General features: G+C 47.0%; 1 protein-coding gene across 1 annotated transcript in view; it reads right to left on the reverse strand.

The window, feature by feature from the left end:
- Window positions 1–2,086: 2,086 nt before the first annotated feature.
- The window catches only part of FRAS1 (Fraser extracellular matrix complex subunit 1), a 154,068-nt gene continuing 132,146 nt past the window's right edge, over window positions 2,087–24,008 (reverse strand). The window contains exons 49-73 of the mRNA XM_015861184.3: window positions 23,769–23,996; window positions 23,368–23,481; window positions 21,994–22,144; window positions 20,780–20,939; window positions 20,120–20,282; window positions 19,159–19,405; window positions 18,237–18,581; window positions 17,820–17,980; window positions 17,298–17,445; window positions 16,149–16,354; window positions 15,517–15,673; window positions 14,595–14,795; window positions 13,084–13,271; window positions 12,622–12,897; window positions 11,589–11,821; window positions 11,256–11,416; window positions 10,251–10,465; window positions 8,268–8,418; window positions 7,470–7,577; window positions 6,619–6,778; window positions 6,221–6,337; window positions 5,642–5,808; window positions 5,101–5,306; window positions 4,079–4,225; window positions 2,087–3,429 (exon numbers count right to left, since the gene is read on the reverse strand). Coding sequence (XP_015716670.2) covers window positions 2,845–3,429; window positions 4,079–4,225; window positions 5,101–5,306; window positions 5,642–5,808; window positions 6,221–6,337; window positions 6,619–6,778; window positions 7,470–7,577; window positions 8,268–8,418; window positions 10,251–10,465; window positions 11,256–11,416; window positions 11,589–11,821; window positions 12,622–12,897; window positions 13,084–13,271; window positions 14,595–14,795; window positions 15,517–15,673; window positions 16,149–16,354; window positions 17,298–17,445; window positions 17,820–17,980; window positions 18,237–18,581; window positions 19,159–19,405; window positions 20,120–20,282; window positions 20,780–20,939; window positions 21,994–22,144; window positions 23,368–23,481; window positions 23,769–23,996 — 4,995 coding nt within the window. The 3' untranslated portion in view covers window positions 2,087–2,844. The remainder of the gene's footprint in view (window positions 3,430–4,078; window positions 4,226–5,100; window positions 5,307–5,641; window positions 5,809–6,220; window positions 6,338–6,618; window positions 6,779–7,469; window positions 7,578–8,267; window positions 8,419–10,250; window positions 10,466–11,255; window positions 11,417–11,588; window positions 11,822–12,621; window positions 12,898–13,083; window positions 13,272–14,594; window positions 14,796–15,516; window positions 15,674–16,148; window positions 16,355–17,297; window positions 17,446–17,819; window positions 17,981–18,236; window positions 18,582–19,158; window positions 19,406–20,119; window positions 20,283–20,779; window positions 20,940–21,993; window positions 22,145–23,367; window positions 23,482–23,768; window positions 23,997–24,008) is intronic.

Below are 24,008 nucleotides of genomic sequence, written 5' to 3' on the forward strand. Positions count from 1 at the left end.
TGTGGAGGTTGGGAGCTGTCCTGGACAGAGCAACTATGAAATGGAATGGAAGAGTTCTTTATTCTTGGCAGAGCCAGGAGAGGGGACAGCAAATCTGCTAACTTGGGCTTCTGTAGGGCGGACTTTGAATTGTTCAGGAGATTGGTAGGGAGGGTCCCTTGGGATTCAGTCTTGGAGGGTAAAGGCGTTCGGGAAGGCTGGTTGTTCCTGAAGAAGGAAGTCTTAAAGGCACAGGGACAGGCTGTCCCTATGAGCTGCAAGAGGAGCTGGTGGGGAAAAAAAATGCCATGAACAAGCAGGGAGCTTTTCCTGAGGCTACAGGGGAAAAGGAGAATCTGCCTCCTGTGGAAGAAAGGATGCCCAGGTGGCCAAGAGGGCCAATGGCATCCTGTGTTGCATCAGAAATAGCGTTGCTAGCAGGAGCTGGGAAGTAATTGGGCTTCAGCAGTGGTGAGGTTGCACCTCAAAGTATTGTGTTCAGTTTTGGGTTCCTCACTGCAAGAAAGATGTCAAAGCCCTGAATGTGCCCAGAGAAGGGCAACGAAACTGGTGAGGGGTCTGGAGCACAGGCCATGAGGAGCAGCTGAAGGAGCTGGGAATGTTCAGTGTGGAGGAGGCATAGGGGACACCTCACTGTGGTCTATAACTACCTGAAGGGAGGTTGCAGTGTGCTGGGATTTGGCCTCTTCTCTTGTGTAACAGTGATAGAACTAGAGGGAATGGCCTCTAGTTGTGCCAAGGGAGATTCAGGCTGAACATTAGGAACTACTAGTTTTCCAGAAGAGTGGTCAGGTGCTGGAATGGGCTGCCCAGGGAGGTGGTGCAGTCACCGACCCTGGAGGTGTTCAAGGAACCTTTAGATGTTGTACTGAGGGACATGGTTTGGTGAGAACTATTGGTGGTAGGCAGAGGGTTGGATGGGATGATCTTGTAGGTCCTTTCCAGCTTTGGTGCCCTATGGTGCCTATAACCTCTCAAAAGCCCAGAAGCTGAACACCTAGTGCTTCTGTCTTGGAATTCCAATCTTTATCCAACACTGTCAGTAGTTATACTGAATATACAACTTCAGACTACAGTTTTCAGATGACAGTAATTGCTTTTTTACTTCCCAAGAGGCCCTTTTCTATGCCAAAACACAAGCACACGGTCTGATTTCTGACCTCCCTTCACTGTTTACGCGAGGCTTTGAATCTTTAATGGAGAAGTCAATATTTATAAAGTCATTATTCAATGTTTATACAGTGTTAAAGTATGTTATTAATATTCAGCACATGGCAGTGATTAATCCATGACCTGTCAGAAGGCCGGCAGGTTGTAAAATAAATAAATAAGATGTGCACATAGGTGTACATGTAAACATGCACATGTGTATGCAGACACACAGATAGACATGCCGAGACACACAGACACGTAGATGCACACATTCATGCACACAATATGTAAACTTTATATAATATGTATGTTGTATGATGAAAGGAGATGTCTCTCTTACCCCAAAGTGCTGGCTATTGAAGGCAGTATATAGTCATGATCATCTCTGTGCCTCAGTATGTTATGGGAGGTGTTGTCACAGACCCCTCCCAGCAGAGGGACTAACAGGTGATGCTGGGGTACTAAGTTGTCTTAGATGCTCATAGAGATGCACATTTCAATTACTTTGCGTTACCTTTTTGGTGTTGCTATTTAAACAGGCATAAGACATCAGCTCCTGGTGCTGCTCACCGTGGCTGCTGACTGGCAGTGGTGTCCCAGAGAGCCTAGGAACCCCATCTCCCCACCCCATTATGGCAACCCTACAGCAGCCCCTCTGACAGAACTCATGTTGGGGAGCACTGTGGCCACGGCTGAGGGCTCCACACAGCTGTGGTTGGTGCTGGTTTGCATACCACTGTGCCACAGCCCAGGGAGTGCCTTGGGAGTCACCCCACCAGAACACAAGGCCAGGGATCACTGCCACATGGAGATGTGGCTCTGCTGCTTTGGAGCACTAGGGGCTCCCACGCTGCCACCAGGACCAGGCAGCAGGTAGAAAATATTGTGTGAAGGCAGGGAGGCGCAGGGAAAGAACACTGCTGTCACACACTGGTAGGTTCATATTCAAACTTTACTCTGCAGCACAGTGAGGTGTGATAATTCATGTCCCTTAACCTGCCATAACTCCCCCAGAGAGCACCACTGTAGCAAAGGTCCCATAAGGCCACAGCCAAGCTGCCAGCACCACAAGGCTCAGGCAAAACAAACACCCTCAGGTCCCACGTCATCAAGCACTGAGGCTGCAGTTTTGATTTCTGTTGTGGTTTTGCCCCATTTGAAGAAGCAAATCAAGTCAATCTGCCTCTGATATTACATGAGGATATATTGCTTCTCTTGCGTTCTTCCCTAGGGAGGTGGCAAATTGCTCCCACATCCTGCTGGCACACACACTGTTGTGCTGTCCAGGCTCAACAACATGGATTCACAAACACGTTGAGTTTCCCAGAGGTTGCTAAAAGTGCTCCAAAGTCCTGCAGGAAACTGCGGTCTCCTCCTTGTGAGGGCTGAACCAGGCTCTGCCATAGGCCTGTAGCACCTTCCCCAGGGGATTTCTGCCCCCTGCAGCATATCCCCCTGCTCAGACATCAGATGGACCAGCTGTGTGTGATGCAGGAGCTCAGCTACAGGCAAAGCAGTAACAGCCTGGGCTGCTGCGCATCACACAAAGCCAGAGCACCATTTCTCATGAGATATAAAAATACCAGCATACTTTTACTTATCTTCTGGTTTCTGTTTCTGTGTTTGTTTGGTTTTTTTAAATCTTTTTACAAGTTATAAAAAGCTTTTACAAAACGTTAAGTACATGCTCCATTAAACTTCTGTTCCGTCGTGCAAATTATTGTGGACTTTCACTTCTAAATTCACCTGCTTCACCTTTCTGCTTTTCACACTGGAAACGCCTCCTGTTTCCCTCAGTACATTGATGTTCCTCACGGTGCAGTACTGGCTGTTCACTGCCTTCTCTGTGCTCTTGGGCAGCTCCACCTTGGTGTTCAGAGGGTGTTCCTCTGGGGCAGCTCGAGCAGCCTCTCGTTTCCTCCGCAGCGTCCGGCACTTCCTGGTGACAAGGCAGACTCCCAGAAGCACCAGCACCAGCAGCATGACGGCAGCAAACGCGCTCCCGAGGGAAGCACCTGTCTGCGATAAGGAGGCCGCGATCACAGCTTCCTCCATCTCCAAGATCAGCGACTTCATGTTGGTGCCGTTCTTGACCTGATCGCCCTCGTTGTCATAGATTAAGGAGTCATCCAGCATCAGTCTCCCATTGCTGTCAATCAGGTCCCTGCGGCCACGCTTCAAGTGGTGAGTAAGAGATCGCTGAACACGGGGCCCTGCGATGCTCTCTGGGCCTATTATGTAGATAACCTGAAGGTACCACTGATGTCCAGCTTCCACCTGTGAGGAAGGGAAGACGTGCAAACAGCAAGTCAGATAAAATGATTTTGTTAAGTCAAGACAGAACTGGATGCATTTTTTTTCCAGTTTTTTGAGTCATGCAGATATCAGCAGAAATATTCAGCATCAGCATCTGCACCAGTATTTATCACTAAGGTCAGTCTTCCTGTCTGCCTCTGGCAACTGTAATGATTAATTGAGAACATTGCCAACCTGTATTTTAACTCCTCACTGAGTGCTCTGAAAAGAATCCTGCCACCAGAGCAGATTCTTTATCTCCATCTTTCTGTGCAGGAGCTTGTTTCTAAACTGTTACCTTTGTTGATTTATGGTGTGACCCTTCGGAACAAGAAGAAGCCCATGGAAGTTGCTGGGTTAAAAAGGGCCTCACTGGGGAGGGGTGTAAAAACTAGGAAATCGGGATCTACACAACTGCTCTCAATTGAGAGTCTCCTTTGCTCCCCTCCCACTGTGGCAACTCCTGCTGTGGTCTGCCTGGCTCCTTTAAGCTGTGTCCTAAAGCCTCTGAGCACGGAGGGGAATCACAACCTGAGCTCTCCTGGCCCTGTCAGTGGGAAGGGGTGTGGAGTGCTCTGAGCTAGCTAATAGAGGAGTTAGTTCTGGTCTATGGGCATCACTTGGTACATACCTTGTAGAGAGCATCCACCTTGAGAGTAAATCCATCCACACCAGGCATGCTGCTTACTGAGTGAAACTCAGACAGCTCAGAGGCAAAGTGGGCATCAAAAGGCACATCGTGGAAATACTTGTCCGTGACTTCTGGTTGGTTTCGGTCCTGAAAATCAGAGCAAGAGTGCATTGCCATCAACACTGTGCACCTGAATAACCAGGTGACTTTCAAGAGCTGCTTCAGTGATACTGTGAAGGAAAGCAACACTCCCAAGTGCCTCACTGCTTCCTTTTGCCGGAGCTGATGTTGCCTCTCCCCTGAGCTCATCTCACTTTATATCCCAAGGCTTCCTCCTCTCAAGTCATAGCGCTAAGGTTACCCTTGTCCTGTAAGTGCTAGTAAGGCGGCCAGTGAGGATGCTGGCAAATGTTAATTTGAAAGCATGTAATTAGAGCTGAGTGCACCTTGAGAATGTGCCATCACAATGAAGGGGGATGCTGTGCAGCTGGTAAATAGATCTCCTTTTGTATGCTGCTTGTTCTGTCAATTCTGAGCCACAGCACAGAGATCAAGAGAATTTTTAAAAGCCTGGTACATGGAATGGAATGTTGTGCTTTTTTTTTTTTTGGGAGGGGGGGGGGGAGAGGGGAGGGAGAACCGCATTTGTTTTTTTTCTTTAGACTAAGAAATACTCATGGATTAAGACTGAGGAAGATCTGGTCTTGTCTTTGCAGCTTGGACCTGTCTGCCTGGTACTTCCAAAAAGCCACAGCATTTTGCTTCTCATTCGTTGGTAGACAACCCTTTGTTTGCTGTAGGAAGAACAAATCCAAAGCAGATGCAGAGGACAGCACTGCAAGCAAATTATTTTGGTAAGAACCTCTTACAGTACTCCCTGATGTGCAGCTTCTCCCTGCAAGCAGGAGTGTCATTTAGTTCCCCACCTGTTAGGTTAGCAAAGGACCAAGAGACCAGTCTTATTCAGACATGACTGCACATAATGCCCCACGTTATGGTTTTGTCCACAGCAGAAAACTTACCAAGAGGAGAAATCTGTGTTTCAGGTGCTTGTTGGGTTGAATACAGCCATACTGAGGCCCTTCGTTATAGACAGTTCCTGTTGGGTCAAAGAAGGGCACGTAGCCATCCTTGCCAGTGCACAGGTAGACTTTCTCCAGCTGCAGTTTGTAAGCAGCGTTTAGGTTTTGTTCAGGATTCCACAGCACGCGGCCATACAGGATTTGCCCTGAGGAGATGGGAAGGTTAAACTTTCTGAAGGACAGCAAGGAAGAGATAACAAAGAGTTCAGCAAGAGAACCACTGCTAGAACCACGCACCTCCAACTACAAATGGCTGTGCTTTGTACATGTGCACAGAATACCCTGCCATGACAGAACACTCTGCCATGAGCACATCCTCATTATCTGGTCCTGACACTGTGGTGTTGTGATGTGCTCAAAGTACCACTTGTTGCTGTACAAGAGGCAAAGCCAAACCTGGTTTTACTCTTCTCTTTCAAAGATACCAGAGTTCTGAAAACAGAAACATTCAATACAAGAGGAACAGACAAAGAAATCCTACCTTTTGAAAAAGCTCCTTTGTAATCCATTTCTGCCAGAGACATTTCGGACTTGGTGGGATCCATTAGAAACACCTTCTCGTTGTTACAGAGCTGAAACTCTGTGTTTAGGGAATAGACAACAGGGACTGGCCGGTTTGTCTGCTGGAAAGCAATCGGGATCAAAAATCTATATTGAGACAGAAAGGAAATGGGCAAGGTTTAGTTTAGATGCATCTGAAGTTACGTGTTGGTGACACAGAGTTACATCTGCTTTGCTATTTTCTCATTCTGTTTTCATAGCCCAACAGACTGTACTACAGCGGTATTCAGCCTAAGCTTGCCTGTTGCCTCTCACCCTGCCCAGTTTTTAAGTAACAGAGTTGTGCCCCGCACAACCAGCTAAAGCTTTCTGACAGTAGGTTTTGGGTTTAATTCCATCAGGGGACAACAACACAGGGTTCTGAAAGCCGGATGGCTGAGACAGCCCACAAGGGAGGTTACTGCCCTTCCCCTCCTGCCCCCATGGTGCATTCCCTGCTTCTTGGCACCATGCAAACAACCCAAAACTGGGTTTAGGGGTGAAAATGGTGATTCCTTACCGCTCAGGAGCATGAGCTGTACAGGGCAGGGGCTTGTCTCCAGGCTCTACCCATGGCTGCGTAGGCTGCACAGTACAAGGAATTAAGAGGATTGTGTACTCTCCGGAGTAGTCCTTCCTAAGAACAGACAGGAGATGCCATCATCATCAATCCAAACTCCAGGCTGTTCCACCACCCGATGCATTTGCCTAACATCCATGTTTTCCAAATTAGTGGAGCAAGGAGGGTTCACAGCAGGACCTAACCCAAACCCTAGAAACACCCATTCAGCAGGTACAGGAGGGATAAATTTGATTGATGGTGTCTAATTTGACCCTCAGTGCAATGAACACAGGTGAAGGAAAAAACAGAAACAATAATAAAAAGGCAGCTTGAAGAGCTGAGCCTGTGGTCCTCACCTGTTATAAGAGCTGGTTGCCCTCCAGAGCTGGTAGGGAGAGTCAAAAGTCTGAGCGCTCCACAGCAGCTGCAGGTCAAATTCAATCCCTCCCAGATGGTCTGGAGTCATTAAAGATGACTTCACATCTGGCAAGCTGTGGTGCTCCATTACAAAGAGCCCTGTGGTGAGGGCACGGAGGGGACAGTAAGGCACTGGGAGATACCACAATGCACACAGCAGCACAGGGGAAGAGGGACCGCAGTCTCTCATTAGGAGCAACCTTAGAACCTGCTCAGCACCTCAGCTATTGGTACCTCACATCCAAGCACAGATTTTAGCGTCTTGTATTAGACTGGCTAGAGGTGGAGCCAAGCTTGGGTATTTCTGCAGCCTGCTACTCCCAGCAGTTTCCAGGCTGGCAGGAGATCCCCCTGTTGCCATGGCTTGTCACTGTGCTGCTCCACTTTCTTGTTGTAGGGAAAGGGTGGTGGTGCAATTATGTGAGACAGCAGCAGAGGACACGGAGCTGCCATGCCTTGGTGAGGTCAAGGGAAAATGGAGAAGGCACTCTCACAGACACCTGAAGTTAATCTAATAGAAATAATTATATCCAAACCAGAAAGGGCTTTTGAGGGCCCTAGCTCAATCACTGACATTAGGCATAAAGTTTGTAAGTTAAAAGTGAAAAATGTGAAGTATTTCTAAGCTGAGAGGCTAGTAAAAGGAAGAACAAATTGGCTCTTGGGAAGAAATATTCTGATCATGAACACTGACCTTAGTCATAGCTTGTTTTACTACCTGTGCTTTCAGAACTGGGCTGCATTCTCATGGTGCTCTCTTTTCTTCATCAGGACTAATATTCATTCTCACCTCTGAACTTGGCCTGGGTCTTGAACTCTATAACCAGTCGACCATCCTCACGGATGTAGATCCTGATTATCTGCAGCCGGGCTGAGAGGACGCTGTCTGTCTGAATCCCTGTGTGGTACAGCAAGAGCAGAGTCAGTGGGGAGGACAAGGAGCACAGCAGACCTCAAGTGGTGTCAGTCAGCTCTAGGTAGCTCCAGAAGCATCTTGAGAGGTCTCCAAGAAGGCACAGTTTGCCTGAGATCATCCTCCAGGTGAGTCAGCTGTACACTTCCAGATATAGTAGGAAAGAAAAACAAATGAGCTGGAAATAGAAGATTCACAGGTAAAGGATAAACCATAAATATACACAGTGATGTTAGGTCTTGGATGTCACCAGCAGCAGAGGACAGGCTCGGTATGGGACCCACCACTGGCAGTAGTACTGTGGTTATGATGCGGAAAAGTCAACCTGTGAGAGCCAGGAGGCTGAGGATCACAACTGCAGCTCCCACATGAAAATCAGTGGAAAGCATTGGAGAAAACATGCCATATGTCCCATGGGGAGCAACCTCTGCCTGGCTGCAGAGGCTCCAGGGAACACAGAGCTCTTGTCCTGCAGCATCTCAGTGACGACTTCCCATTAACAGATGTTGGAGAAACGACAACTCCTTTACTAAGCTTTCATAAATGCAAGCACAACTGGACTGATGCTGCCTGCTACCCAGACTCAGAACTACAGTGACAGTGCAGAAACTAAGAAAAAGGGAAAACTGAGAAGAAAACAATAGTTCTGCATACTGTCAGGTGCCTTGGACGTACCTGTTCTCCAGAGAACAGTGTCGTAGAAAAAGGAGAACTCCATCTCTGTGTGGTGCTCAAGAGAAGCCCAACCTCTTGGTGCTGTCACGTAAATGTAGGACACATAGAGGGGGACGTGGACTGTTAGGAAGGACTGAGCAGAGTCCCGGACCTGTCAACAGAACCCAAGTAGGTGATTATGCACTGTCTCAAAGGAGAGACACTGGCCTGGACTTGCAGCACCCTCTTGTTTACATTCTGCTCCGCAAATGAGGAAAAAAAGCCAAAATGTCTGCGACAAAAGACTCCTACTTGGTAGAGGTGAGATGAGACCAAGCACACTGGTATAGGGAGAGGCAAATCTTTTTCCCTTGCTTTTAGTGCCTGAACTATTTGCTGCAGGAATAAAACATCTGCATCCACATTACAGACTGGAGCCTAATGGGATGAGATACAAACACACAGGGGATTGCAGCATGGAGCCCCGCATACCATGTACCTCTGTATCTTCCTTGGTACCCCTGTGTCACACAAAGTCTGTGGCGCAGATGCAGCCAGACTGGAGAATGCTACTCTCACACAGTAGGAATGTTTTTAAAAGCTTTATGAATCTGAGTGTTTTCCAGGCTGCTCCCACTAACTGAACAACCATCAAGCAAGCGCTGTTACTTCACTACTGAGAGCAGAATTTCACAAGGGGCTCAACAAAGCTCCTGGGTTCTCTGCTCCTACTGTGGACCCAGAGTTAAGCAGGACCTTCTGACTGTGGGAACCCTCACAGGCTTCTAGAAAGAGGAAGAAAGCTTGAGTCCAGGATCAGCTAGAAGTCTATGCATCAGCTTTTTTGTAGACACCCCCTCCAATGCGTGGATTTGAATATCTGCAATGGACATGAAATTAAAATGCCTACAGTGTTTCTGGGAAATTAGAGGCATGCAAGTTGTTCCAGAGTCACTACAATGCATTACATTTGCATTAAAAACAATAAATTTATTTGCAAAAAATTTATCACTAGATGGTAATTTGTAAAATAATAAGAAACTGCTGGGGAAGAAGTACATGCAGCTTTGACTGAAGTACCTTCGTTTGAAATAAGAGCAAGTGCTTAAGCACACTGCTGTCCTTAATGCACCTAACAAAGGGAGCTGTGGTCACAGCTTTATCTTGAAAAGAGTTTCCAATTCCATGAATTAAAATGAAGCAATTCTGCTTTCTCAGAACTGCCCTAAGAGCACTTGAAACACCACAGGTCCCTGGCTCTGAATGCAGCATTTATCATCTGTGGGGCATAGCTGTACTGCACCAGCCCTCAGAGAGCGCAGGGAGCCATTCCAGACTGGCTGGTGCCAGTCTCCACATACTACGTTACACAGTTGCTCGGTTCAAGGAGCTTCTCTGGATTTGTGTAAATAACTGGAGCTATAAAAAGGAAGTTAAAATATTCCAGACCAGCAGGAATTAAAATAGATTGTGTTGGCCATAACGCCCTGACTGGAAATTCAACACAAGAACCTAATGCAGATGAGACTCATTTGAGTGAGATGGACATTTATAATCTGTCCATGAGAGGGCAGTGAAACACATCTTTGTCGTGAAAGCTGCTATTTTACTAGAGAGCATTTCTGGCCTTTGCTGTGACGGTAATTAAGGAATTACTTAACATTTTCAATGGCTTCTCTCCACTGAACAGTCTCTGCTCTGTTCTTTGCTCATTCCCATGGGTGAAGAATATAGTAACAGTTGTAAAAGAATACAATGCAGATATCCATGTTTTGTATTTCTAGGATATCCTTATGTTAAGAAAAAAGCACTCTAAAGAGTCAAAGAATAAAGCTTGTGTTATCCCAATCAAAATAAATGAATTATGTGTATTTCACAAATACTATGTTTCTCTTGTTGAAGGAGGAAAAACACATGCAGATATTCACGAACACACAGTAGAGTTCTGCCAGAGAATTCACAAAGATCTGGATGACACGAAGAGTTTGGGATACGCCATCTTACCTGGAAGTCAGCTGTTACAGAGCCCCCACAGACATCAATTAATTCAGTCATGTCATAATAGGCATCAAAGGTCCATATGCAGCTCTTCAGATTGAGATGCTTGTACAGCTGGATTGTCTTTGGCTCTCTCACTGAGGGGTCAAACTGGTAAGGGCGGTCATAGCCAGGACCGAGGACAATGCTGTCATATGTCACTTCATCAAGGAATCCTGCCTCTGGGAGTAAGAGATACCAGGACACCGACTGCTTCAGATTTTAAAGAGTTTGGGCTGTGCACTCAAGTCCCATTTACATTCTCAAGTCATGTCAGTGATTTTTAGTATGCCAAGGACTTAATGTCTCCTCTCCATCACCCTAGAGGTCAAACTGAACATACACAGACCTTCAAGGGTGAAAACATTACAGGAATGTGCTAACAACCTTAAAAAGCAAGCTTAGAAGCCAATTAATTAAAGAGTGAAGTTAAATTTTAAGCTTAAAGGTAGAGAGCAGCTTGAGCATGAAATGAAGAGTGAAATGCAACAAGCCTTTGCCCTCCATAGAGCAACCATAGGCCACATTACCCCAGATGTCAGAGACGTAAACTATGTTTTCAGGCTCTGGCATTTACCGTAGCAATGACCTTGCTCTTGCTGCTGCTTTTTGCCAACTGCAGAGCTCAGTGACACTGACTTCACGTGGATCCCTCTCTATCCACATAGATGTCACAGAGACAGGTTTGAAAAGCAGAACATCAGCAACGTGATGTGAACATACAGCCTCTTCAAGCAGCAATGCTGCTTAGTCCTGTTATAAACGTTCCTGTGCGGTACCTCATTTTCAACAGAGCAACTCCATTACAACAGAGCTTCATTGCTGTTAGCACAGGAAGGTTATTTATTACAGGAATTATTATTTCCATAATGTCAACTGAGCCCAAAGGAAGACAGAGCCTGCTGTGCATTATTTTTTCTGGTTTCTCAGTACTCCCCAGTTGTGCAAATAAAAGCTGGCTTTAAAGGTTACCTGAGATGCCTTTAAGGTCTCTGATGGTGACCAGGTTCGAGCAGACATGTTGGTGCCTGTAGATAGACTCAGAGAGCAGGAAATGCAGATTGTGCAGAGGCAGGGTGGAGATGAGGGGCAGCATACCATCCTGGTGGGGGATCTGCACCGAGATGTGGATTCTGGAACAAAGAGTGGATGAGAAGCAGAAAAAGCAGTGCTAGCAGGCATGGGAGCCCCCTGCCACACAGCAGTGTGGAGCAGACATGGTAAGCCTGGCAGCGGCTACTGTCAAGCCAGCTCTGTCACACCAAAAGGCCTGGTGAAAGACTGTGCTCTTCTCCGGGTTTATACCTGTTGGGATGCTCCTTGTGTTTGACATCCAGGTACTTCAGAGTGGCAACAAACGACTGTGCCTGGAAGCCTCGAGCTGTCCCTGCAACCACAGGGGTGTGACAGATGGCACTGTCTGTCCCTATAGTAACTGCGTTGCTCCTCAATGGGGTGCCCACATGGCCAGCCTTGTCCACAGCCTTGGCCACACAGCGCACGTGGAACCGCCGGCTGAAATAAATGCTGTCCAGCACCTGCAGGGAGCAAAGAGAGAACAATGTGCTCCTGGGTCAAATGCACCAGCACCGTGACATCTCTCCAGGTCGCAATAACACTTTGTTCTGGAGCTGTGAAGCAGCACAGAGGTGAGACAGACAACTGCATGCAGGCAAAATAGGAGCATGTGCATGCCAGTGTCTGCCTGCCCAGTTGAGGCTGCAGCTGTGAAAGATGCCTGAATATGCCGGGTGTTTTACAGCTGCGTAAGTCTGCCCATACATCTGTTGGAAAGGGAAGAGGGAACCTCCATCTACCCCCTGCCTCCAGGCATTTTTTCAAATGTCTGAGTGTTCATAGCTGCTTCCTGCATCAGCAGAAGTAATGCTTTCAGCAGGCTCAGTGAAACACTGCTACATTTTCTGAAGCCAAAAGAAAAATATTTTTCTAAAGAACTCAGGAAAATCCCCAGAGGAAAACAGTAATTCTGCTTGTGGGGCAGGACATGAACTGTCCAGGGACAGAAAGGTCTCAGGCCACACGTAGAGCAAAGCAGTAAAATGAGTGCCTGAACTAACAAAGGTCAAACTAACAGCGATGCCTTTCCTTCAGCTTGAGCAGGATGGGAAGAAAGCAGACAACCCTGCAGGCAAAAGCTGGTGCTCCAGATCACATCAGAGCATTGAGCTCCCCCTCAAACACAGCTGACTTTTCAAGCACTGGACTTCACAGGTGAGTGATCACACAACACACAGACTGACAGTGCTGTTCTAAGCTCTCCGCTGACTTACACTACATGCTTTTGTAGCCCGGCCATGCCGGTACCTAGCCATAATACCTTATGGTTGACGCTGGTGAATGGTGTGTTGTCAGTGATGGTTTCAAAAGGCGACCTGGCCCCATTCCCATCTGTGGGGGTTGCTACTTCCCAGCTGAACTGTATGGAAGACTGGTTGATCCCAGCCTCGCTGCAGCGCTCCTTCATGACCACGAACTTGGGGAAGTGAGGGTCACAGGGAGTGACACAGATGAGCGGATAGCCTGGAGAAGGGGATTTCTTAGCACCATTCTTGGTTGCTGCTTCCACACGGTCATAATCAGCCAGGGAGACAACCTGTACAGATGCAAGATAGGAGCATTCACCTGGGTCTGATGGGAGGAACACGACAGGCAAACCTTCCCACTCACTCTGAGCCTGCTGCATCATTGCAGCTCTTAATGTTTTGTATAGAAACTGTACAAGAATTTGAGTCTGTACTTGAAAGGCACTAAATCACATTCATTGCAATGGGCAACTCACCAGGGGAGGTGCTGGCAGAATCAGGCTGCCTGCTGCCTCCTGGTCCAAAATAGTCACTGTTGCAGTGCTGGTATCTCCAAGAACAGCTTCTACTGGGTCATCTGGACCCAGCACCAGAGAAAAGGACTCGTGCCACTCCCGGTCTTTGTTGGACATAATCTCCACCTTAAACATGATGTGGTCCACACCTGTGAGAGTAAATGCAAGAGAAACTGAGAGAATTCATCATTGGATATTGCTCTGAAGCTCTCATAAGGAAAAGCAGAGCTCATCTATGCCGTGGCCACTGAAATACAATGATAAAATACACGTTATAATTTTTATTTAAAACTCTAACTATGACAACTGATCTGATTGATCAAGTGACAAATTTACAAGCAGCTGCCATCTGAGGATTAATAATGCCTGTCCTATATTAGCTGTATGTAGTAAATGTATATCATCCGAAGAATATCCCAGCTCTGCAGTGAGCATCTCTACTCTCTCTCATACCAGCAGGCAGAACTGTTTTGTGACAGCTTTTGTCTCAGCAACATGGTCTGCGCTCTCTGAGGATTCAGAAAGATCCCTGCTGAACCTCCAAGGACCACACTGCCAGATATGGGTGCTTCTGCTACAGAGGACTGTTCTGAGGGCTCTTCATCCAACAAATGAGCCTTTTTGTATCAAAAACTACAGCTGCAGCAGCTCACAGGGCTGCAGCCTGGGAGAATCACACGTTTAAAAATACCACATTTTCAGTTCTCATGTAGTACATTTGAAATACATCACTAGGAGAAAAACAAAACAAAAGAAAAAAAAATACCCCAGAAAACCACAAACAAAACAAACCAAGTGATAGAATGAATACAAGAGAAAACAAGGCAAGATGTGAGATGGCCTTTCCATTGTTTCATGTACTGTTAATTCCAGCAAGCAGAAATCTCAGTCATCTGTCTATCTCCTTAAGCATGTACAGCCTGCTCACTAAAGGGCTCCCCACCTCCAGGATTTCATTCCCTCTTTCTCATTGCCCTCCTGCTTGGACAGCAGCTGAGCACTTTGCATTTTGAGCAGAGAGCATTGATGCTCAAAGAAGCCACTGCTCTTTGGGGTCAAACACCCCAGTGTTTGATTAAGACAGCGAGGGGAGTGGAGAAATGATAGAATAATAGAAAACTAAGGTTGGAAAAGAATGACGTGTTACATTTGTTGTAAGTAAAGGGGAAAGTTTTACATCCCACTTGTATCATGCTGAAGAACTGTGTGTCCTCTCCCACACATCCTTTGAAGAAGTTAAGAACAAATTCCAAATCAAATCTAGACCCCTGAATGTAAAGATCTATTATCTCTTCTTACAGTTCACGCAGTTCACTTCAGTGGGAGCAGTTAAGCTGGTGTTGTGTTGCAAGTCTAATACAAGAAGTCTCTTTGTCCAAATCTAATGTTTCCTTTCAGTGCTCCTTGCTAATATACACTACATGTCCCTGGTGACACTGCCAGCTCCAACCTCCTCTCCAAGAACTCTTTACCTGGGCTGAATTTGAGCACTCGACTCTTGGGGTAGTAATCCACTCCGGCCTGAGCTGAGCCATCACGAGTGCTGCAGCGCACTTTGGAGGTCCTGTTCTGATCCCCTCTCCGGACCACTTTGATATTTAAAGCAGCGACGCCCTCCGGTCCAGGTGGCTCTCGTACTTGGTACGCAGCTTCTTCAAACTCAATGGTGGGTGCTATAAAGAAACAGCGGTGAAGAAAAAAACCCACATTTGGGCAGAAGCTGTTTACAGATGAAATAAACATACCCAGCAACTGGACTGAGCTAAGCCCAGCTCCTTTTAGGTTGTATCTACATGTCTTCAGAGCAGGGACCTCCTCAAAGCAGGGGCCAAAGCTGCAGCTGTAAGAGTTGGATGTGAACTAGGGCAAGGACTCTATGCTTTGGGCTTCAGAGGATGGCACACAGATCATACGCTCCTGCCTTCCATTGAACCACGTGCTCTCAATTCATTCCATGCAGTGGCGCTTTGGCCTCCATTCCACATCACACCTGGGGGGCCTGCCATCCCCCTCTTTTCCCTGTGGATCTCTCCAGGCTGAGACACTGGAGAAAAGGCAGCATCTCCCAGGAGAAGCACAGCTGTGATCTATACAATTGCAGGGGCATGGGACAAACAGTCTCAAATTGGGTGTGATTTGATCCCTCCCATACAATTAGACCAGTGCACAAAGCCCCCACACCAGTGACCACATGCCAGTCCAGCATACAAGTCTGTAGTTCTCCAGCACACAAACTGGTATTTCCATAAGAAACAACAACATAGATCTGCTGGAACCATGTGACTGAAGGTGTTCATGTAATTAGAGAATGAGCCTGATGAGACTGTGTTGATGGCCTTGGAACTGCACCCTACACCACAGCTCCCACATTCTTGCTGAGCCTACTTCTCTTACCATCTTCATCGTTGGTGATGGTCACAGTTGCCGTGTCTATATTCCCAATCCTAGCTCCACTCCAATGGTTTCCAAGCGGGCTACCAAGATAGACATGGAACTGCTCCTCTGGTTCAAAGGCAGAGTCATCATTGATGTAAACACTGCAGTTTTTCACCTAAAGCCAAGTGAAGAGGAGATAATAGAAGACACTGATAAATTCCCTGAAGCCACTGGAAGATTGCCCCATTTCCTCACTGTCTGGATTTAATGTCTGAGTACTGTCAAGTCTTGGAAGAAGCACCCTTCTATTTTTAAGGCTGCTCTGTGTGGAGAAACACAATTACATGATAAGACAGTACAGAAAACATCCACTTCCACAAATCCATCCTTGTTTGCTACAACAGTCCTGAGTCTGATTGACAGAGGATTTGCATTTCACATCTTAACCAGTTTTGTTACGAAACAAAGACGTTCATTCAGAGACAAGTCATATTTCCAGAACCAGAAGGATTTGTGACCTCAGGCATCTACAGACCAGTTCTGACAGCCACCGTCAGCTCCCTCCAACAATGCAGAGTTAAGGAGGAGATCTGCACCACTCCTCTCAGTGGTTCCTCACTCTCTCTCCCTGTAAGCCAGGTTCAGCTCACCTTCTCCCCTTTCAAGAAAGTGATGCGGGACCCATCTGCATTCCTCCTCTCTGCAAAGTCCTCCATGACCTCTGCTGTCTGGCTCTGGGTGTAGCACCTCACAGAAGACTCGTAGCTCAGGTCGCCGGTGCGGAAAATGGGGATGTGTAGCACACCTTCCTTTTCCCTCACTGTGAACACATCCTTGGTGAACTGCATGCTTGGTACTACAGGAAGCAAAAAAAGAAAGTCAGGCAACTTTGAAATCCCAGAGTGACGAGTCAGTTCCACAGTGCCAGGAAGTGATCGAGGCATAGACACCCTTGGAGAACTGCTGCACAGTCTGACAGACAAATAATGAAATGGCAGCTTTATTATGCATCAGTAAAGGATTTCATTTCAAATCAACAAGTGGTCATTGACTGCTGTCTGCCCTCCTAAGAGCACAGGGCTGGCTGGTCCCACAGCACTTCAGAAAAAAGGTACCCCTACTCATTGCCTTTCAGTCATTTATTTTGGTGGCTCCTGAAACCTGCTTCTTCCCTAATGCTGCAGTGCTGTTCCAATGTGCTGAAGAGCAGGACAGGGCTGGCAGTGCAGGGATTGTGTTTGTGGGGCACGTGAAGAAGGGATTACATGAGGACTCAGTACTGAAATGTGTGCTGGGTCTCAAAGCATTATCCTGCTGTCTATGGACGGACAAAGAAGGGAGAGCTATAGAAGCAGAAAGGACTACTACAATATACAGTGTGTGCTGTCCTTAAAGAAGCAAACATTAGATGAACAGAAATAGAACATGAGAGGAATGAAGAGAAACTGCTGTTTCTTCTCTCCTGTTTGAAAAAGGAGATGAAACATCCTCACATGGTTAAGAGAGACTTCAGTCCACAGAAAGCATGAAAGAGGATGGAGCTCTGCACAGAGGAGCATGGCTGAAAGTGACTGAATGCTACAGCAGAATTCGTGTTCTGCACTTCTGAAATCTCCAAGCTCATGTGGGCAGTGACGCATGGACAGAAATGGCATCCAAATGAAAGGACAAGATCCCAGGAAAACAGGTTAAATCAGACGTAGGAGTAACCTTACTTGGACTAGCTTCTTGCTGCATGCAGGTGTTAAGTAAGAGGTGTTAAGTAGATGGACCTGACAGAGCTGCGGTAGAAAACTTACCATCTTGGATGATGTCATTAATGGCCACAATTGCTTGGAAGGGCTTTATCAGCTCAGCTCCATGGGGTGAGCTGAGATAAACAACAAATGTCTCCAGCCCTTCTATCACTGGGTACTGAGCATCATCCAGGATTGTCAGAGTGCAGAACTAGAAGGAAAGCAGAAGTCCCACTTTTAAAAATGTGAAGCTGTCATCCTTTCTGGCACTTAATTTTGGCTTTAGACAGCCAAAAACATGTCAGACCTCTTCTAACACTGCTAACGCAACAAAGTTCTAGATAAACTGGACTTATCAGTTCAGAGAAAAGGCAACAGACAACCTAGGAGAGGTGGCCTGACTATCTTTTTCAGCTGGAGTGCTAATCTGATGGGAATCTGCTTAGCAGTTACATTTGCAGTTCTCAGGTGGCCTCCAGAGGATTTTCAAAACGGTCAAATGGCAAATTCAGTGTGCACATACATGAGAGAGAAGCAGCATCCTCAGACAGAGCACACGCATCAGGAGACTAAATGGCTCCTCACCTCTTCCGTCTTGCCAGGCCTGAACTCTATTTTTCTGGAGCTGGGGACGTAATCAACTCCCGGGCTGGCAGATGGAGGGTCTGATGCCCGAGTGGCACACCACACTGAGGTGGGGGTTGAAAGATCAGGTCCGTGCCGGAGGACTGGAATTTCAATGTTTCCTGCACCATGAGAGAGAACCAAGATCAGAAAGCAGGCTCATATAACAAAAAACATTCCTCAACCTTCAGCGGGCTCTTCTTCCATCATTGCTGCCCCTCGTGGCACACAGGCTGTTGCAGAGAACAACTCTCAGTCCTCCCCATTCAGGGCAGGAAGGAAACATTACAACCTTCCACAGATGTTATACAATGCTGCTCCTGTGCTGCAAATCATTTCTGACACCTCATCCCAGTGAAAGCCCCTGCCACTCTTCACCTGCAGCCTCACTGACGGTGAACGTGGCATTTCCCAGGAACACTGTGGAGGCATCATTGGGACCACCAATGAAGACGCTGGCTGAAGCCCGGCTGCCAATGCGTGCGTTTTCCGAAGCATCGGCCAATACTATCTCAAACTCCTCTTCTTCTTCGTATTCGCTGTCGTCAATCAGCATGACATCACATGTCGACATGGTAACACCTGGTCCAAAAACTATGCGGCTGTCATCTGTCATCCCTCGGGACTTGAAGTCGGAGCCAGACTCCAGCATATAAAGGCTGCTTCCCTTGGCTGATTTGGGGACAGTGTAGCAGACAGCAGACACAGTGCTGCCAGCATCTCCTAAAATGCAACAGAAAAAAACGAAACTTTATGGAAATACTCTATTTGCTAGAGGAAATCAGATGTTGTTGACTTGAATAATAAAGCAGCATTCACTACAGAAAGTATAAAGAACACCATCCCCACTCCTGAACTTGCACCAAAGCTGCCTAAGGCCTCGCTTCCAGGCACACTCCCAATCTGAACTCCTGGTTACTATGACCAGGAAATAGATGGCTCTTTGGCTCTTGCCTATGAAAGAACACAGGGCACATTGATAGCATCCACACAAAACATGGTATCTAGACCACAGAGAAGCGGTAAGTAAATACAAGAGTATGCTCCTGCTCATGCTGAGAGGAGAGATGGATTCAAATGCAGGGAGCTTTTACTTGCTTGGTGAAACTTAAAAGCAGAGCTGAGGAATAAAAAAAAAAGTAAGCCACCTCTTGTACGTTGTTTCTTGTCTTCTGAGCTGTACCACAAAGCTACTTCACAGCCTGTCTGTAGGTGCCTCATGTCTCCCTGTCCTCTCATGGCTATCATCTCCAGGGCTCCTCATCCACCTTCTGGCAGGGTGGGTTCAGAATCAACCCACCTTTCCTTTCAACAGGCGCAGAGAGAAACCCAGCGCTTTCGCTGATGTGGTACGTCTTCCTGTCAAACTGCAGCATGGGCTCATCCTCAGTGTCTGTGATGGTGACTGTGGCCTGGGTGATGTTCCCCAGCAGAGCATAGGCTGGCATGCTGAGCTCCACAGTGAAGCTCTCGGTGCTCTCAAAGATGTCGTCATCATTAATGACGATGGTGCAGGCCTTGGTGTCTTCCCGCTCCTCAAACTGCACCTGGAAGGCAGCAAGTCATCTGCAGGAGTCCAAAACTTTCCTGCCCCTTCTGCCTTACCCTTGCCTCAGGTACACATGCAGTGCATGCAGCACAACACACCAACCTTAGCCAAGGATAAGTGACTAGCAGAGGTCAAAGGCAGCACCAAACACAGTGTGTAGGCAGGCCCCCAGGCCTCCTGCTCTCAGTCATGCTTTTGGACTTCTGCATGACTGTAAGTGCCATTCCTATCCAGGCAAGCCTGTAACATTTGTGATCTGCCAAAACACTACTGCAAAGTATACCTGCCAACATAAAATCCTGATGAAAAAGAGACCCTCGGCTGAAAACACACAGCACACAATCTTTTAATAAAGAAATAGAGTCCCCTTCATGTTTTTATCAGATCTACTGGGAATCTTAAAATCAAAGGGACCATCAACTTCACCAAGCCACAGAGGTCCCATGGATGAGCATTTTGTGACCTTCACTCGTGGTCACATAAGTTACTTAAACTGAAAGAAGTATTGCTGAAATATGCTCAAAGTTATGGCAGCACTTCCATGCTGGGGAACAGGTGAAAACATAACCCAATTCACAAGCTTAGCTGTGATAAATAGAAGTAAGCTGCTGCTCTCTGCCCTCTGGCTTTCACTGTCATTCCAGTGACAGTATGTACAGACAAAATGTTGACTTGCTTCTTCCCCTCTTCACCCCGCCCATCCCCAGCCTACCTGCCCTGCGTACTCCACATAGTCCTGCTCTCCAGACTGTGAACTGGAGCTGGAAGTGGCAGTTCCCTGCTCCGTGCGGCACAAGACGATGGCATACTGGTTGAGGTTACCAATCCGCCGCACGGTGACGCTCACAGAGCCAGCGCTCTCACTGACGTTGTAGCTGGAAATGTATTGAGCAGAGACAAACAACAGGCACTACTTAAATGCACAAGCTGAGGGCACTGGCATCCTACAGGAACATGGACAGGACGTTCAGGCTGGTGAGCAAACTAAGTGTTTATACTGACAGTAGCAAACTCAAGCTGACTGTTGTTTGTCCACAGGAAAATCCACAGGATGCGAACTACCAGGGACTTGGGCAGATGTCAGCTATTCAGCAACACTGCTCCACGGTATAACCCAGCAAGTCCCTCTCCTCACTGAAACACATGGTTGGCTCCCCCAGCACACCTACAAATCATCAGCACGACTGCTGTGTGTGGTGCCGTAACAAGTCCTCAGTCCTTACCAGGCATCAGGAAACAGGCATAACTGATGATAACTGCCCCAGAATTCTATTCTCATGTTGCGGTTCCATCACATATTAGAGTTCAGCCTGCTCCAACCCACATAAGACCCGATCTGTTAGCAGAATGCTTTAAGCCTTGTGCCCTTTACCTGCTGTACATAAAGCTGAGGAGAGACCACTGAATGTGGAAGACATTGCCATGGACCACATTGGGTTTGCTGTCCTTCACGAGGAACTGAAAACTGTCCATAGTCTCCTGAACCTTCTCCTCATGCATCACATACCGAATGAGGCCCTGGTTCACATCCTCTGCGGGAAGAGATATCCAATGAGTCCATGCAGAACATGAGCACTTTTATAAGTGAGCAGCACAGATGTGCAACCACACAGCCACAGCATCAGAATCTCCACAGGCCCTTTATGCTGCTACAGCTTTTCTAACTTATGTCTTATCTGTGGCAAAAGCCAGCCTACAAGCTGCAACAGGTCATCCCCTTGTCTAGTCTTCACTTGCAATATTTAAAAATAAGGTCAATTTAAAGCAGTTTTGGTCAAATGCATGGAATAAGAATTTGCTCGTGCAGCACGTTTCAGCTCTTTTCCATAAGCTGACATGTCCTCAAAGGGCTTCTCACTGCTGGGATGGCTCCTGCTCTACACTAACACAGGTCTTTTAATCTTTTTTCCCCCTTTTATTTTTCCCCCTTTATTTTTCCTGAGCACACAGGTCACCAGGCTTGGCTGGCAGGGCCTGATGACAAGGGACTGCTGACTGCATTTGTACAGGACCTAGTGCAGCACAGTGCAAGGCTCTGCAAACTGCAGTACCAAAAGTGCTGAAGGCTGTGCTGCCCATTCACTCTGGGGGAGGCTGGAGGGAGCAGTGAGAAAGAGCACAGAGGGTAGGAGGCAGAATTACTCTCTCACCTCTTGCTGCTAATGGAGGACCCAAAGTCCCAGAAGAGTGAGCTTTCTACATGCTATTGACTTTGCACTGCTGGATAAACATCTCCTTGACCTTAGGATCACACGCAAAATCTAAAACCTATTATGCACCAAGCCAAGTCTCTAGCTCTACCCTGGAGAAGGAGGGTATATTACAGGACGTAGGATGGCAAAACTTACAGGATTTCTGCAATTGACAAGAAGTGAAGTTCACTTCTTATTTTTGGACAAAATGTTGAGACTTCAAAAGAGGGCACCGCTCTCCTGATCAGGCAGTGAGTCTGCCCTGTTGTCAGTAATATGATTTTACCCTTTGTCTTCACCGCTCCCACCATTTTTTCCTCCCACATATAGACTATTTTGACAAACTGAAGCAGCTGAAGGAAAAAAGCAACAACACACAGCCCATCTTCCATACCCTGAGAAAACGTGGTCACAGTTGTTCCTGGTTTCAGCTTGTTCTCCACATATCCGTTCCTGGGACCATTTGTTATCTCATAGATCAGTTGTTTGTCATCTGTGTCTGGATCTGTCGTCAGTAATTCCTTCTTAGTGATTAGATTGGTTGCCTGGATTAAAGCCAAACCAATGGAGTTAAACTCTGAAGATCAAGCAGTGCAAGTCTTTTTAACGAGCCATCCAAAAAGACCTGCCATCCTGCAATGCTCCATGAAGGAACACTGGGAGTTTCAAAAGCCCAGAACAGAGTGGCCTTGGACACACAGAGGCTGTGGAGCCCTTAGCTACACCCCACATGAAGTCTGACAGCATAGGAAGGACTCAAATTCTCCTCAGATCTGGTTTAATAACTAGAATTTAAAAACATCTGGTCAAAAGAAAAGAAAAGCATGCTGCCAGGCCCTACTTAGTTGAGGCTAAAAGCCATGACAAACCTTCCAGTTTCAGTTTCCAGTTGGAAACCATCACTCCATGGACTGCAATGATGCTCAGGTGAGCTCTGACCTTGACAAAAACATTTGCAAACAACTTCAATTTTAACACTGCACTCAAGACAGTTCACGCTGCTTTAGTCAGCTTATAGTAACCCACATTCAAATGACCTCAAACAGATGTGCCTCAGTTCCACCACATTTTGCTCTCTCTTTAAAAAGAAAACACCTTTAAAAGCAGAAGAAAATGAGAGAGAATTTAGCTGCCTAAGACTCTAGGAGGGCTTTTTCTGAAGTCAGGAATTTGAGCTGAGAAAGCCATTTCTTAATGCAGTTACTTAATGCAGTGCCTTTGAACTCTTTTTTCCAGGGAAGAACTGAAGTACTTCTTCTCAGTTAACACTGAGTCCTCAAAAATGAGCACAAGATAACGCTCCCTGGTGGTTTTGTTTAGACTTCAGCAAAACAAAGGCATGCCACAGCGAGAAGTTCCTTTATCTTGAAAGCCATACATCTTCAGTGCAGCTGTTGCAGCACATAATCACAGATTCCTTACCATCAGCAAAACTGAAGGATATACTGCCTTGGGGAGGAGAGACAAGGGGCAGGACATCTCTGCCTGGTAAGGGGGGCAGGAGCTGTACTGAACCAGACAGCATGTACAAAAGCCTGCTGATGTAAGGGAAGGAAGTAATTTTGTGCTCTGGAGCCACATCGTCTGGATTAGCCAATAGAGCTGCAGTGCAGGCAGCCCTGCACACCTGTCTTTTCCAGGAAAACAGGGGCTCTTGCCGTCTGTCACAAGAACAAAAATGCCAGAGGATCACAGTGTTCTCCTGTGAAGTCCCTTCTTCTGAAACAACCTGAGAAACAATCTAATGCAAACCCAGACAGCCAGTTACCTTGCCATCCACATACTCCAGCCATTGCAAACCCTGGTTGGTGACCACCCTGGGTGTCCCATCATCCACAGGGAGAATGTCCATTCTGAAGCGCTGTGGTGCAGCTGTCATAACCTGACAAAGTTTCAGAGAGACAGCCATTACTTTGGGTGCCAGAGCCTTGGCCACCATATTTTCAGCCTGGTTTCCTTTCTGCCTCATTAGGATTAAGATCCCAGAGCAAATCTGCATTCACAGCTCTTGCCATTACAGGACTGAACAAGCATAAAGCATCACATAACCAAGAATATTCAGCCTTGATCTTCTGTGGAGTGGCAGCAGCCAAGTCTGCCTCCTCTGAGAGAAGGTAGCTTTCTATCAGCTATTTCTGTGGTCTCTCTCACCTCCTTTTGTCCCTTTACCTTTTTCTCTCCATCCTCCATAATGAAGAAGGGACTGGTCCCATCAGACACAGTGAAAGCAAAGCGATCCTTCAGTGAGTTGCTTCCATCATGACTATAGCTGACGCGGTTCTGGTAAATGTCATCCATCGTGAAGGTGGTGGCTTGGTGGTAATGCTGCCCATTGCTGGTGTGTTCAATCAGGCCATGTCGAGGGGGCTGCACGACTGTGAATGTAATTGCCTCAGGCTGCAAAAAGGA

Source organism: Coturnix japonica, chromosome 4 (assembly GCF_054131305.1).
Source record: "Coturnix japonica strain WE chromosome 4, WE-NBRP24, whole genome shotgun sequence".
Classification (NCBI taxonomy): Eukaryota; Metazoa; Chordata; class Aves; order Galliformes; family Phasianidae; genus Coturnix; species Coturnix japonica.